Genomic DNA, 14,296 nt, shown 5'->3' on the forward strand with positions numbered 1-14,296 from the left:
ATATATATATATATATATATATGTATATATACATCTATGTTTATGCTTCATTATATAATATTCACTAGGATTTCAATAAATATACTGTATTGTTCATCTATGCTATTATCTGGACCATATGCTAATATGACAAATATTTAATTACTTAATATATTTAAAGTGAAAGGTGATATTACTAAAGTGACAATTAAACTTTTTCTGAATAGTCTAAACTTTATGGACCACATCTTTCATCCCGTATGTGTCATACTGATAAATGCAATGAATAAGGATTTGCCATCCTTTCAATGGCTTGAACAAGAGGATATATAAAATATTTTTAAACAGTACTAGTAATATTATACTGGTCTTGGTGTTGTAGAAGACTTCCCATTGCATCATCAAAAACCATATTATACAATACACCCCACAACAGATAGCTTAGACAATAGTTCCGTAGTTTAAAAAATATGCAACAGACTTTGGGAATGCTCACAGTGGCACTTAGATTGGCCATGGGAGGTTGTTTGAATGAGACCTTTCTTTTCACAACTTTGTGCAATATACTTCTGAAAACTACTCTTTACTAATCAAGTATTTCCAGAATTGTCCCCAAAATGTAAATTTCACTGAATATTTCTATAATTAATTACTATATCATGCATAATGCTACCTTTGATGGGCAAAACAGCTTCTAATGAATAACTTACTAAATGGTTGCCATGCATTCACCATAAGGAAATGAACTATAGAGCTACCACTTTGAAAATTCCTACCATAATAGAAACCAATGTTTTTTATAAAACATCTTCATATGTAGAGTTACATCCTAAAAGAAATACTGCAATGCTCTCTCTTCTAATTATGAGTGAATAAACCATTACCTCTTCCAACTAATAAGAATATAATATGGTAACTTCAGCAGTTGATTGCATAAAAAAATTATACTGCTTAAGTATTTCAGGTGTTATTAGTAGGCACTATCAGAACATTTCAGATATTCAAAGTAAAAGTAATTATATTTGCAACTCTCTTAAATAAAGAAAAAACAGACAAAATATAAAATGTTTGTACCACAGAATAAGAGTGGAAGAGAAAAAATACCCCAAACTATGGTTAGAGGAGGGAAAGAGTAACACATGAGCAGTGATTTGTCAAATATAATGATCTATTTATTTTCTTAAAATATAATATATGATGTAACAGCTACAACCAAGGACATTTGAACCCTATTGTCATTGGTTAGTTCTGTACTGTGGACCTTACAGGCACAAAGTCCAATTAGAAGAAGACTGACTTTGTCTTGTTGGCATGGCTTTGCTTTTTATGTGGTTTGGGATTTTTGTTCATGTTAAAAAGAAAACTATTCTTTGGATGCTGAATTAGAAACACCATAGCAATTTTTACCTGTGCTCATAGTGATAGCTATGTGAAATACTGGGCTCACTACCAAATCTTTTGTGGAAGATTAAAAGGACAGGGTAAGGAATTCTTTAGTATCTTAAGGTGGCCAATAATTTTCATTGTTAGTGTCTTACTTTATTTCAAAGGGATTCACAAACTAAAATTAATTAAAACATAATACAACATATCTTTACTATACCTTGGAAGAGGTAATCTTCAGTATTCATATCTGGATTGTCAGTAATAATATCAAACGGAGATCTTCCTGCCATCATCTCAAACATCAGGACACCAAGAGCCCACCAGTCCACACTAAACCCTGTAAAGCAGTTGCAGAGCATGTTTTCAAGTGATGCCTAACCCTAGACAATCAATGGCGATTAAGTGGCCAATTCTGCAAAATGCTGAGACTCCTCAGTTTTCACTGAAGCCACTGGTGCCATGGCCCAGTGTATTTCAGGACTAAACTTTCAGAGCACCTTGGAGAAAAATTAGCACAAGTAATTTGTTCAAAAACTTCCAGCTGTGCCATAGAATAGCAAGGTTCCAATTAGCAACATTCAGATAAATGTCAATATGTTTCTTAATACTGAAAGATATTTAATAATTTTTAGAGTTGTAATTGTTACATTATCATACTGCTAAATTACAGGATTCCATTATTTTAGTCCATACACTCAGCTAATTATTATATGTAAAATGCTCATATAGAATGTGAAACAACAGTAGTCTAAGACTTCCATGATTGGATACTCAAATCTGATCCGTACAGTGCTTAGTCCGAAATTTTAAAGCCAAGGTGTAAGGGACAGGCATTGCTCTGTAGTCCTAGGTAAGAGTTCTCTCTCAGTAGGAAGCCCCCCCCATTCTGAAACCCTGTTTTCATAGGACCTAAACAATCATGATTATGAGGCAGGATACCAAAATTGTCTCAAGTACATCAGAAAAAGCTAAAATGGAATTACAGAAGATGCAATGAATTCCAGTCTTGTCTGTACATAATGAAATTAAAAAATATGTAAGCCTAATTAAAATATCCATAGCAGCCTGATATCAGAACCTGAACTTGGGATTCATTGCAATTAAATTGTTACCATTTATGCATTGCCTTACCATATTCTTCTCCTCTGAGGATCTCTGGTGCAATGTAATTTGGCGTTCCACAAAAAGTGCTTGTAGTGTCACCAGGGCCTAATCCCTCCTAAAGGAATAAACCAATTCAATATTGAAAGTAGAGTTCTACTTACAGGAACTTCCTTTCAACCAGGTTTTGAAGACACGGATTTGGGAGTCCAAGACTCCTCCGTGCAAAAATGCAATTCCAGAAGATTAAGACAGTGACAAGACACCTTCCAGAAGTGCTCAAGGTTCAAGACTGGCTTGTGAGTTGTTCTAGGACTGCACCATGTAATATCATTAGCCTTAATATGTTTCAAAGGTGCTTTTATTGCTTAAACAACACAAGAACACTTTTTAAATGTATGTTAACATAACTGTTTTCTGAGACTAAAAATAGTTTTTGTTTTCTCAATGTAAGTGACAATGTAAGCTTCTTTATACTGCCCCATGACTAATGTGCTTTAATCATGAACTAAAGGAAATATTGGTACAGTAGTTTCAAATTCATATGGTCCAGTCAATCCTTGGGCTCTCTGAAATTGTCACAGAAGTGCTAGCTGTACTGCTACTTTGAGGATTCGTCTGGCACAAGGAAATACCTGAGGCCACTGACAGATGTTCATTTAAAGGCGTGATGGGATCTGATCCGTGATTCCAACAATTGAGTCTCCTGCCATGTCACGTGTATAGCAGGACATGCAACTTTGGGATCATGGATCAGATCTCAATCACACCTTACTTGCCAATACAGGGTGACCCCAAGATCATGGTCCTGGGCTCCCCCTGCATCAGTGTTGCCTGACAATCAGCTGACTGTCAGTTTGCTACAGGGACCCACAGGGCCAATTCAAGTCCCTGGGGCCAGCCAGGACTGATTGGCACCTGGATCAGGACTGCACTGGGGCTGGAATGGACCCTGGTGCAGTCCCTGCTGGCCACCATTCCAAACCCTGTGCTGTCCTGATGCTGCCGCTCACTGGTTGATCAGCAACCAGCAGGGATTGCACCGGGGCCCATTCTACTCCCAGTACAACCTCGATGCTGCCACCAATCAGCTGACTGGTGGCTGGCAGAAACACTGCAGCCCTATCAAGTCCCTATGCAGTCCCACCCAGCTGCACATTTATTTTAAGGCACGAAGGAAATCAGTGACAACATTATTACATACTTTTTGTGGAATAATTTTGTGGCTGGTTTCGCTTTAAGCTGCAGCTGACTGTATCGCCAGGTTGCACTTGAAGATGCGACTGACTGGTGAATCACATCTTAAATGTAACATAGGTTAGGGGCCTGACATATTAATCTTACTGTATGTATGCCAAAGGGGTGAAACCAGCAAGTGAGGAGATGAACATTTTAATACCCAATGCAAGTTTCTTAAAAGTTTCTGGTCTCTCTACATTAATTTGCTCAAGTTCCTCAATCTTTGCTTTTTACACTGCAACATTTTAAAATGAGACCACTAATACCTTCTGTAGAGTCCCTTAAGGTAAATGTCACACTTATCAACCATTTTGGAACAAAACTTTGCATGATGCGATTAAATACCAGAAGGTTGCAGTGCCAATGCTGTCATGCTACAAATTTTCAATAGAGAAATTGTGTATGTAAAAATATACAAGACCTCTTCCCCATAAGACCTCATAATTGAGAAGGCTAATAGAAATCAAGTTCACAGAAGTGTAAATATTAAAAGTCCAGTATATAAGTTAGTCAAGGCCATCCCCCTAGAAGGGCAGTGTTAATTTTCTCATTGAGGATGTATCAGACTTGACCTGCACCAAAGACAAGGGTCAAATACTAACCAACCATGGAATCCCAGTGACTTCAGTATCCAAAAATAAAGGCTAGTAACAATTAAATTTCTTCAATGGAACTGGGGAAATATAAAGTAGGACTCTTAGGTCCTAAGTTTATAATGTAGGCCTAAGGTCACATAGGACTGAGAATTTGTCTCTTGGGGCCAGTGCTAAAATATTAGGTGTTGCAATGCTCTAATGCACAACACCCAAGTTCCTTTGTAGATCTAGCTGTTGGTTAAATTTGTTGACAATGAATGAGAAAATAAGGCATTGAGCTTTTCAGGACTTTTTGGATAGTAATTCCGAATCTTCAGGACTAACAAAAGCAAAACAAAGTAACTCATTTTAGCCCAAAAGTCAGCACATGAAGTGGAATTCATACAAAAAGAAAGTTTGCTAAGTAAGAAAGTTTAATTTTTTAGAAGTTAGTTTTCAGGGTTGAACTGCATTTTAAAAAGCAAATTCTGGGCTCTCTTATCCTGTGTACATCTGGGGCAGTGCATGTTGCATGGGCAACACATTGCACATGAGACCCTCCTACCCTGCTTGTGACCACAGAAAATTGGAAAATTAAAATGGAGGTTGACAGGGACAGAATAATATGCTGCTTGCAGTGCAAAGGGTGGGGACTAAAGGTTTAAGAAAATCCATATCTAAGAAAACAGGGAAACACTTTGGTGAAAAAAAATCAGTGAGAAATAAAAAAAAAATCCTACCTTGCACATGCCATAATCTGTTAACTTGATATGACCCTCTGCGTCTAGAAGAACATTGTCTAGCTTTAAATCTCTGTAGATTATTCCTCTTTCATGTAGAAAGTTTAGAGCAATACAAATTTCAGCAGCATAAAATCTTAAATAAAAAGGAGAAAAACCAACCTGTCCATTAGGGGAATCATATAAAGTTGGTAACACTTGAAAATGCCAATGAATTTTTGAAACAGAAGGAAGACAGTAGTTAATAAAGAGCTAACATCAGTTTAGCTTCTACCTAGAGAGAGGATAACAAAGCCAATTCAATCATAAGGGGCTCTTATGATCAAAACAAGTACAGCTACTCTCTATAGTTAAGTATGGCAAGTATTTTTTTCAATGTTATTATATTTGATACAATCAGATTATACAAAGAAATTTGTTCTTTATTGTAAATATTTACATGAACCTGACAAATTATTAACCAGCTTCAGGACTAGAATACTAAAGTCTACATCATGTCTACCGTACTGACATTTATCTGTAGTGCCAAGGCTTGCAAGAGAAGAGTTTGCTTCTCCTTAATTATACCCCCATTTGAGGTTTGGTATAGAACCACTTGATTGAGATTCACTTAAAGAATCCAATCCTCAATCAGAAGTGCATTTCAGAGACCAGTTTACTGAATATATAGCAGTAATAATTAATGGTTTTTATTATCAACTGCATTATGGTTTTGCTTTTTTCTTTAAATGCACATCCCTTGTCTTATACAAAAGTGGTTTCTCTCTCAAGTGTGCACTGCATTCTAATCTTAAGAACATGATTTTTACTTTTCAAATGTCAAGAACACAATCTCCCTTGCAATTGTCTTACTGTCATTTAAGTTTTGTAATTATTTTTTTTATGTTGTGCTAAGTAGCAACACTAAGAGAATTAGTACATTCATCAATGCATTAATAGAATACCTTGCATGTTCTTCAGGAAGTTTTCTTTGCCGTTGCATATGAAACATGAGGTCTCCCCCATTTACATACTCTATGACAAGGAACAACCTGAAAATAAAATAAAATAAAATAAATCCAAGGACGTTTTCAAGCGAAAAAATTGCGGTGACCCTTAATTTCCAAATTAATTTTTTCTTACCTCTAAATTGCCCTCTCTTATATAAGAGATTTAACCTTAAAGTTAGATCAGAAATAACTATTTCGAAACCAAACAAAAGAATATTTATTGGATTTATAATACACCCATGTCTGTAGTATGCAAGTGAAATACCATCATTAAATAATAGATATATGAATTCTTTACCAGAGGAATACAAATGAAGGAACGGGACTGAACTTAATGGAGGTTAAGCTGTTTACACCAGGTCTGTATTTGGCTTGAGCCCTGAATAACTACCCAAATATATGAAAAGGATATTAGAAGTTACTTAAAGTAGCAGAGTTCTACTTTTGGCTATTAATACAAAATCACTACTTCTCAAATATAGTATGAAAATATATTCTTTAAAAATCTTAACTTAATCAGAGATAAAAACAAGGGCATGAGATATAGTCAAGCACCTATTCTGGATTACTTTAAGAGTCAACTGGATGCTTATCTTGCTAGGATCCTGTGACCCCAGCTGACTTCCTGCCCCTGAGGTAGGGGGCTGGACTCCATCTTCCAAGGTCCCTTCCAGCCCTAATATCTATGAAATCTATGAAACAGTCATATGAGCGTGACAGGCAGAAAGATGATAAATACTTTAGCTTTGAATTTATCTATTAGAAATAAAAGCAGGAGCAAAGCAGATATTAATTTTAAAAACAACATTTGTACTGTGAAAATATCTTATTCTAGTGACTATCATTTCAAATGAGTGATACAGACTGCAATGACTGTCTCATGGAACTTAGAACAGTAGTATCATGTCTTATCACTGTACAGCTACTGAATAGCTGTATTTCTCTGGCATAGAAAACAGAATGAAGCAGAAAAACATCCATAAGAAAATAAATACCACAGTTTGCTTTAAAAATTCTAATTCGATGATAATGTATTATTAGTATCTTTCACTAAAAAAAGGATCAATCATATAATAATAATTTGGCTGTTTACTACTGTTACTGTTACTACTCCAGTACATGGTATGAGTTATTGCCATATACAAAATACTGTTTTAGGCTGATTATTTTTAAATCAGGAAAGACAGAGTATGAACAGCTTCACATTTGAAAAATAAAGTTTCCTGCAATACTCTCCAAAACTTCATCTGAAACTTGATGTTATCTTTTCTGTTATTCTTTGAAAAACAACCAAAGCACCAGAAAAACATGCCCATCTTTTAAAACTAGTAAATGTGATGCAAAATGATTCTGATGACTGATATCACATATGATTCAAACCAGTCATCTCCCAAACAGATGTTTTAGCACAGGCCTGTCCAACTTCTGAGTGGCTGGGGGCCATATGTGAGCAGCTGTGCTGTGCTGCACCACATGAGCATCCCAGGCACCCTGAGCCCACAGGCTATCTTGCTTTATTCTGACCCCAGGGACAGGTACAGGAAACAAATGAGAGGAGGGAGGGGAGCCTGGAGACCCTAGGGGCAAAAGCAGGAGAGTGATGGGGTAAGCGATAGGGCTGTGCAAAGCTTCGGGTGTTGATTCAATTCAGAGGAGATTCGGCTTGATTCTGCAGTTGAATCTCCAAATCCAAATCCAATTGGGAGATGAATAAAAAGGTCTGAATCAATTTGAAGCTCTCTGAATTGATTTGGAAAAGATTCAGAGAGCTTCGGAGATTTGGGCAGTCTCTACTCACCGCCGCAGAGATCTGGACCCAGACTCCGTGCCAGTAAGTAGGCGGTGGGGGCGGGGGCGCTGGAGGCGGAGGGAGGGGACAATGGGGGCCCCCCACCAGGCCCCATCCCCTGCCTGCTCCCCCAGGTCCCCTGAGCACCCCCTGACCCCTGTCCACTCTCCCAGCCCCGTCAATGGCTACCCCACCCGGCTCCAGCTCCTGGTTCTTTAAAAAACATACAAAGAAACAAAAAGCCCTGCACTCACTGGCTCCTGCCAGGCAGGGGATGTGATCCCTGTTGCCCCCCACTGCCCTGCACTGCGTGGGAGGGCTATGCCACGAACCCCCATCCCCTGCCCACTCTCCCAGCCCCAGCAACCAGTTCTTTAAAGAAAAAAAGGGGGGAAAAAAAGCCTGCACTCACCAGCTGCTGCAGCAGCTGTTGGGGCTTCTGGGGGCTCGTGGCAGAGCCCCCCATGTAATATGGGGCACTGGGTGGTAGTGGGGATCACTCCCCTTGCTTTTTTTCTTTTCTTTCTTTCTTTTTTTTTTTAAAGAGCCGGGAGCTGGGGCTGGGAAAGCAGGTGGGGGATTGGGGCTCGTGACAGAGCCCCCCACGCAACACAGGGCAGTGGGGATCACCCCCCTGCTTGGGAGCAGCCAGTGAGTGCCAGACTCTTTTTTTTTTTTTTTTAAAGAGCTGGGAGGCTGGGGCTGGGCAGAGCACCCACTGATGGGACTGGGAAAGTGGGCAGGGGATGGGGCCTGTTTGATTCGGAGATTCAGCCGACTTGGCAGTGGCCGAATCAGATTCGGCTGAATCGATTCAGGACAGTGATTCGAATCACCGAATCAAATCACTGTCCCCCGAACTGGCTGAATCTGAAGCAAATACGAGCGGTTTCACACAGGCCTACTAAGTGACACCTGAATAGAAAGCCTGGGTGCCACAAGTTAAATAGCCCTGTTCCAGCAGATATGCAGACATAAAAATAAGAACAGTTCTAAATATATGCCTAATAGAGCAATTTATGAGCTCTTCATCCTGTGCTATGAGAAATATGTTTTAAATTCCAGTATGCCTGGTGTGCATAGCCTCTGTACAAAGACTAAACGTCTAAGTTCAGGTGTGACAATTATTCATCAGAAATGGAACTTAAATTTGGTGCAGCCAAAAGGAGCATCTAGAATAACTGAATCCCCCCCCCTTCTGACTTTACAAATACCTTTGCCAGTAGAAAAGTTTGAAAATACCTTAAACATTGACTTTTGCATGCCTTTTGATACAGTCTCCCACAGCATTCTTGCAAGCAAGGTAAGGAAATATGGGTTGGATGAATGGACTCTAAGGTGGATAGAAAACTGGCTGGATCATCAAGGTCAAAGGGTAGTAGTCAATGGCTTGATATCTAGTTGACAGCCTGCTGGTCCTGGGGTCAGTTTTGTTCAGTATCTTCATTAACAACCTGGAAGATGGGATGGGGAGCGCACTCTCAGCAAATCTGTAGATTAAACCAAGCTGATGGGAGTAGTAGATACACTGGAGGGTAAGGCCAGGATTCAAAGAGACCTAGACAAATTGGAGGACTGGACCAAAAGAAATCTCATGAAGTTCAATAAGGACAAGTGCAAAGTCCTGCACTTAGAACAGAACAATCCCATGTATTGCTACAGACTGGGAATTGACTGGCTAAGCAGCACCTCTGCAGAAAAGGACCTGGGGGTTACAGTGGACAATAAGATGAACATGAGCCAACAGTGTGGCCTTACTACCAAGAAGGCTAACAGCATATTGGGATGCATTAGTAGCTGTGCAGCCAACAGATTGAGGAAAGTGATTATTTTCCCCTATTCAGCACTGGTGAGGCCACATCTGGAGTAGTGTGTCCAGTTCTGCCCCCCCGCTTTCCCCCACTACAGAAAGGACGTGCAGAAATTGAAGAGAGTCCAGCAGGGGGCAACAAAATTAGTTAAGGGGCTGGGGCACATGACTTCTGAAGACAGGTTGAGAGAACTGGGCTTATTTAGTCTGGAGAAGAGAAGACTAAGAGGAGATTTAATAGCAGCCTGCAAATAAGTGAAGGATGGTACAAAGAAAATGGAGCTGGACTGTTCTCAGTGGTGGCAGGTGACAGAACAAGGAGCAATTGTTTCAAGTTGCTCAAGCAAGGGAAGTTTAGGTTGGATATTAGGAAAATCTTCCTCACAAGGAGGGTAGTAAACCAGTGGAGCAGGTTACCCAGAGTGGTGGTGGAATCTCCATCCTTCGAGGTTTTAAGACCTGGCTAGACAAAGCCTTGGCTCGGATGATATAGTTGGGGATCGTCCTGCTTTATAATTATGCTATATTTCTTAGCACAGAATACTATAATCAGAAATGGCTCAATGTCCTGATATGTGAAGAAATTTCTACATCTATTACAGGTCCATTATATATATATATAATGGTATGCCCAATGAAGTCAATGGGAGATCCATTTATAGTCAGGCTTCAGTATCCAGGCTTACTGGTTGCTTTATAGACTGAGTTTTAAAAATGTCTCCTCAAACAGACAAGACGAAATGCATTAGGTAGGATACAACATAGAAGTAGAATGATCAGCCATATGAAAAGACATTACATTCTAGAGGGAACATTTCATCTGTGGGAAAATGTGATCCAGGCAAAGTTGCCAAGGTCAAAGAGACCTACAGTTTCGACACATTTTGAGCAAGTGCTTTTTATAAAAGCTGAAGCTGTCTGAGAAGCAGCTTTTCCTTATGTTCCAATTTTTCCATGATTTAAAAATGCCTCTTTACCATTCTCTCATCACACCTATTTGGAAAATGTCTCCCTTGATGCTCACCCAATTCTAAGATTGGTAAAGCACAGATATAGAAGAGTCCATTTATACCACCCAGAGAATACCCTCTTAAACAACTATATATTAAGTTTAAAATGTTAACTAAAGGTCAAGTTCAAGAGACAGATAAAGTCCAAACCAAATTAAAATCTAAGGTACAAGACAGACCATCTTCATTTGAGGTACTTGAACAAAAGTTAAATTTGTCAACCCAAATTGTAAGTTTTTTCTCACAGTATAGGTTGAAAAACTAACAAAACTCAACCAATACAAAACCAAAACTTTTTTTCTCTTTTCTTTATAAAGTCTGTCCTCTCTTCTTTCCTTTTTTCCTTTTTGTTTTTTAAATTAGACTTTCAGGTCTAAGACAGGTATAATGAAACAGTGGTATTAGTGAAATGATAAAATTATAACACAACGGTAAGATTAGAAAAGAAAGGGGATTGGACTTTAAAACTAAATATTTAAAATAATAAATGTTGTTTATTTTTGTGACCATTTAAACTCAGATGACCTGTTCATCAATACAACCCTCAGACATCCAGAAAACCCTGAAGCATAACAATCAAGGGAGGATGGTACTCATATTCCTGACATTTCTAAAATAAGGGCAAGCAGAAATAAAAAATATATATATCTCCTTTTAGGTCCTTTTTTTGTATGTTATAAAGCTGTAAAAACACCATTTTTATTAATTTGTTTCTGGGTCATCTTTGGAGCAAATTTCTTCTCCCTGGTCATAACAACTCTAGTTAATGACCGTCAGGGCATTTTGTACAGATAATTTATTCCTACTAACTAAGAGAAAATGAGAATATTATGGTAGGAAGGGAATAGCCAACGTTTATTTGCTGCTGGGTTATTGCTGGTTGCTGTGAACATATGATATGGATTAATAGTAGGTGGTGAGGCAGAGGGATTGCAAGATTGATGCGTGTCATGGCTGTATATTTAAAAATTGTGAAGGTACCTTGGGAACAAAGATGGGTGCTTCTTTTTATTAGATATGTACACAAGCCAGGCTAAAATATATCCACAGAATGCTATCTTAAAAAAAATTCAGGTTTACTGCTTTTTAAGCAAGTGAACACTTACAGGGAACTGCAGTTACTTAGTTTTGAAAAACTTGTTACTGTGTGAACCAGCTCAGAAAGTGGATCTGGACAACTAAAAGACATTTTAATACATATTGATCAATGATGCTCAACCAACGTGCATGGAACCCTGGAGTGCTGCCAGATGCTGTGAAGGGTGCCACAAGATGCAAGGACATAAGTGAGATGTGAGGAGATTAGCAGATACACTACGCAGATAAGCAGAGGCTCAGGGCTGTCCTTGCCTCAAGCCTAATGAAGGGTGCCTTGAGTCTAAAAAGGTTGAGAACCACTAATAAAGAAGTATAACTGACCTATATATAGTCATTATTTATTAATGATTATTTTTATACTTTCATCACTCTGGCATCCAAGAAAAAAAGCACAGACTGAAAAAGGACTTCAGTTCATCTGAGTAAGCAGTCAATAAATGCTTAATTGCTTTTAAATATTAGTACCTTTTTATATGCATAATCTGAGATGGGCTATTTTTCTGTATTTTACTGCTTAAACCAGGGGTTGGCAACTATTTATGTATGGTGGGCCACCATTCTACTACTTTGGCACTCCCTACTCTCTAGCACACTCCCCCCATGGCCTCCATTTACCACCACTACCAAGGGCTGTGAATATCTGTGGCCGATGGCCGTGTTGAGGGAAAAATTCAGTGGTGAGAGTAGAGAGCAGGCAGGGCTGGGGCATTACCAGGAACTGTACATGAAGTGGCGTATCATGAGTTGGAACATGGCACAGAAATGCACTGAGACAACCTGAATGCAGCAGGCAGAAGGACCCTGGGAGTGCTCTTCCTGTGGCTCCTGCTGCCATATGCCATTGATCCCTCAGCTGTGGGCCAGATCCAGCCCATGAGCACAGCTTAAACGTATTAAATGTGAAGAAAATTCAGGAGAAACATTCTTAAGTCAGAGTTTACATACATGGCTTGAAAAATGGACGTCCTGTTCCTTTCTTTCTTTTTTATAAAGATACTCTTATTCGTATTTATTTATCCATTTAAGCAACTTAACCCCATAAATTATGTACTGATTCACATACATACAGGCGATATCCACAAAATATACATCTTTCTTACCGACTTGTCGTTTGAAAGCATGAATGTAAACCAACTAGGAATGGGTTACTGGATGCCTGTTCAAACACATGTTTCTCAGTCTGTACCCAATCAATATCCTGAAATAGAGTAATTGGAGAATCAGAACTTCTACTGAATAAACTGTGGGTATAAATTCTAGAAAATAAATTGCAGGCAAGGTTCTTTGGGTAGATGTGATATCTTATATAAGACCAACTAAATAGTTGGAAAAAACGTTCTTTGCAAGCCTTCAGGCACAAACGCTGAAAGCTTGCAAAGAATATTTTTTCCAACTACTTAGTTGGTCTAAACAAAGATATCACATCTACCTAACGAACCTTGCCTGCCTATGTACTTAGACCAACATGGCTACAACCAACAGCCCTGCAGAAAATAAACTGTGAACTTTAATATTCCTTTACATAACATGTGGCACTGTTGCAAATATTCTTTATAAAAGAAGAAAATAACTTTGGTCTAGAGAAAGTCATAAAAACATTTTGATTTATTTAGTTACTTTTCATGGGTTACATACCCATTCAGAAGGATTACCACAGTTTAAAGAGGTTGTGAAACATCTAACATATTTAAGATTATTTCATAGAACTAAGAATAGTAAAAAACAAGCTTTGGGTCCTGAAAAAAGTACATCTCTCAGCAAGATCTCTTGTATCAGGAACAGAACAGTGTAAATCCCCTGCTTTATTATGACTAACATCCCTAGAACCTTGCATCTTCATTTGTACCAAGACAAAAACTTGACATAAACTCAGCTGAAATTGCCAATACTTGCTTAGCTTTGGATCTAATACAATGAGGCTCCCTCTATATGTTACAGGTGTTGCACAATTAACTGGTTAATTCAGGGACAGGCAATTATTTCAGCCGGAGCAACGCTTAACAAGTTTTAGTGAGCTACCAAGGGCAAAAAGGGTAGCCCTGCCCCCGGTCACCAGAAGTCCTGCTGCCTACCCCTGACCTTTGCCACCACAAATCCCTCCCCTTGCCCTAGAAGTATTCTTTTTTGGAAGGGGGTTTGTCATCTTGGAACTGGAAAAAACCCCCCAGATAAACTAAAAATCAAACACTGACAATAACATATTTTAATTTTACTTAAAAATATATTTTTGTCTTGATTTGTGTGTGTTTCCACTGCATATACTGAGGTGATTGCATAATACCTCAAAATGAAGTCTTACTCTTGTATATTGTAGGGGGCCTGGAGGGGTGGGTATGGGGTTTGTGGGGAATTGTGCGTGTGTGTGGATGTGTGTGTATGTGGGGTGTGAGGGAGGGTGTGAGGGATATGCGTGGATGGGTATGTGGGTGGGTGGGTATGGGGGACTTGTGGGGGCTGCTTAATGATTTTTGGTGAGCTGTCAAGGGCCCTACCCTTTGACAAGTGCCCTGCCCCCTGGTCGCTATTTTGTGACTGGAAGTCCCACTCCTTAACCCCTGACCTTTGCCACTGGAAGTCCCT

General features: G+C 39.0%; 1 protein-coding gene across 2 annotated transcripts in view; it reads right to left on the reverse strand.

Moving 5' to 3' along the window:
• Positions 1-14,296, reverse strand: part of PRKCZ (protein kinase C zeta) — a 276,277-nt gene that overhangs the window by 27,406 nt on the left and 234,575 nt on the right. For both annotated transcript variants that reach the window (XM_019511684.1, XM_019511685.1), the window contains 5 exons: positions 12,817-12,914; positions 5,965-6,051; positions 5,021-5,156; positions 2,497-2,584; positions 1,583-1,702 (listed from right to left, as the gene is read on the reverse strand). In XM_019511684.1, the coding sequence (XP_019367229.1) occupies positions 1,583-1,702; positions 2,497-2,584; positions 5,021-5,156; positions 5,965-6,051; positions 12,817-12,914 (529 nt within the window). The remainder of the gene's footprint in view (positions 1-1,582; positions 1,703-2,496; positions 2,585-5,020; positions 5,157-5,964; positions 6,052-12,816; positions 12,915-14,296) is intronic.

This window comes from Gavialis gangeticus, unplaced genomic scaffold, assembly GCF_001723915.1.
Source record: "Gavialis gangeticus isolate Ggan-Ray unplaced genomic scaffold, GavGan_comp1, whole genome shotgun sequence".
NCBI classification, from domain to species: Eukaryota; Metazoa; Chordata; order Crocodylia; family Gavialidae; genus Gavialis; species Gavialis gangeticus.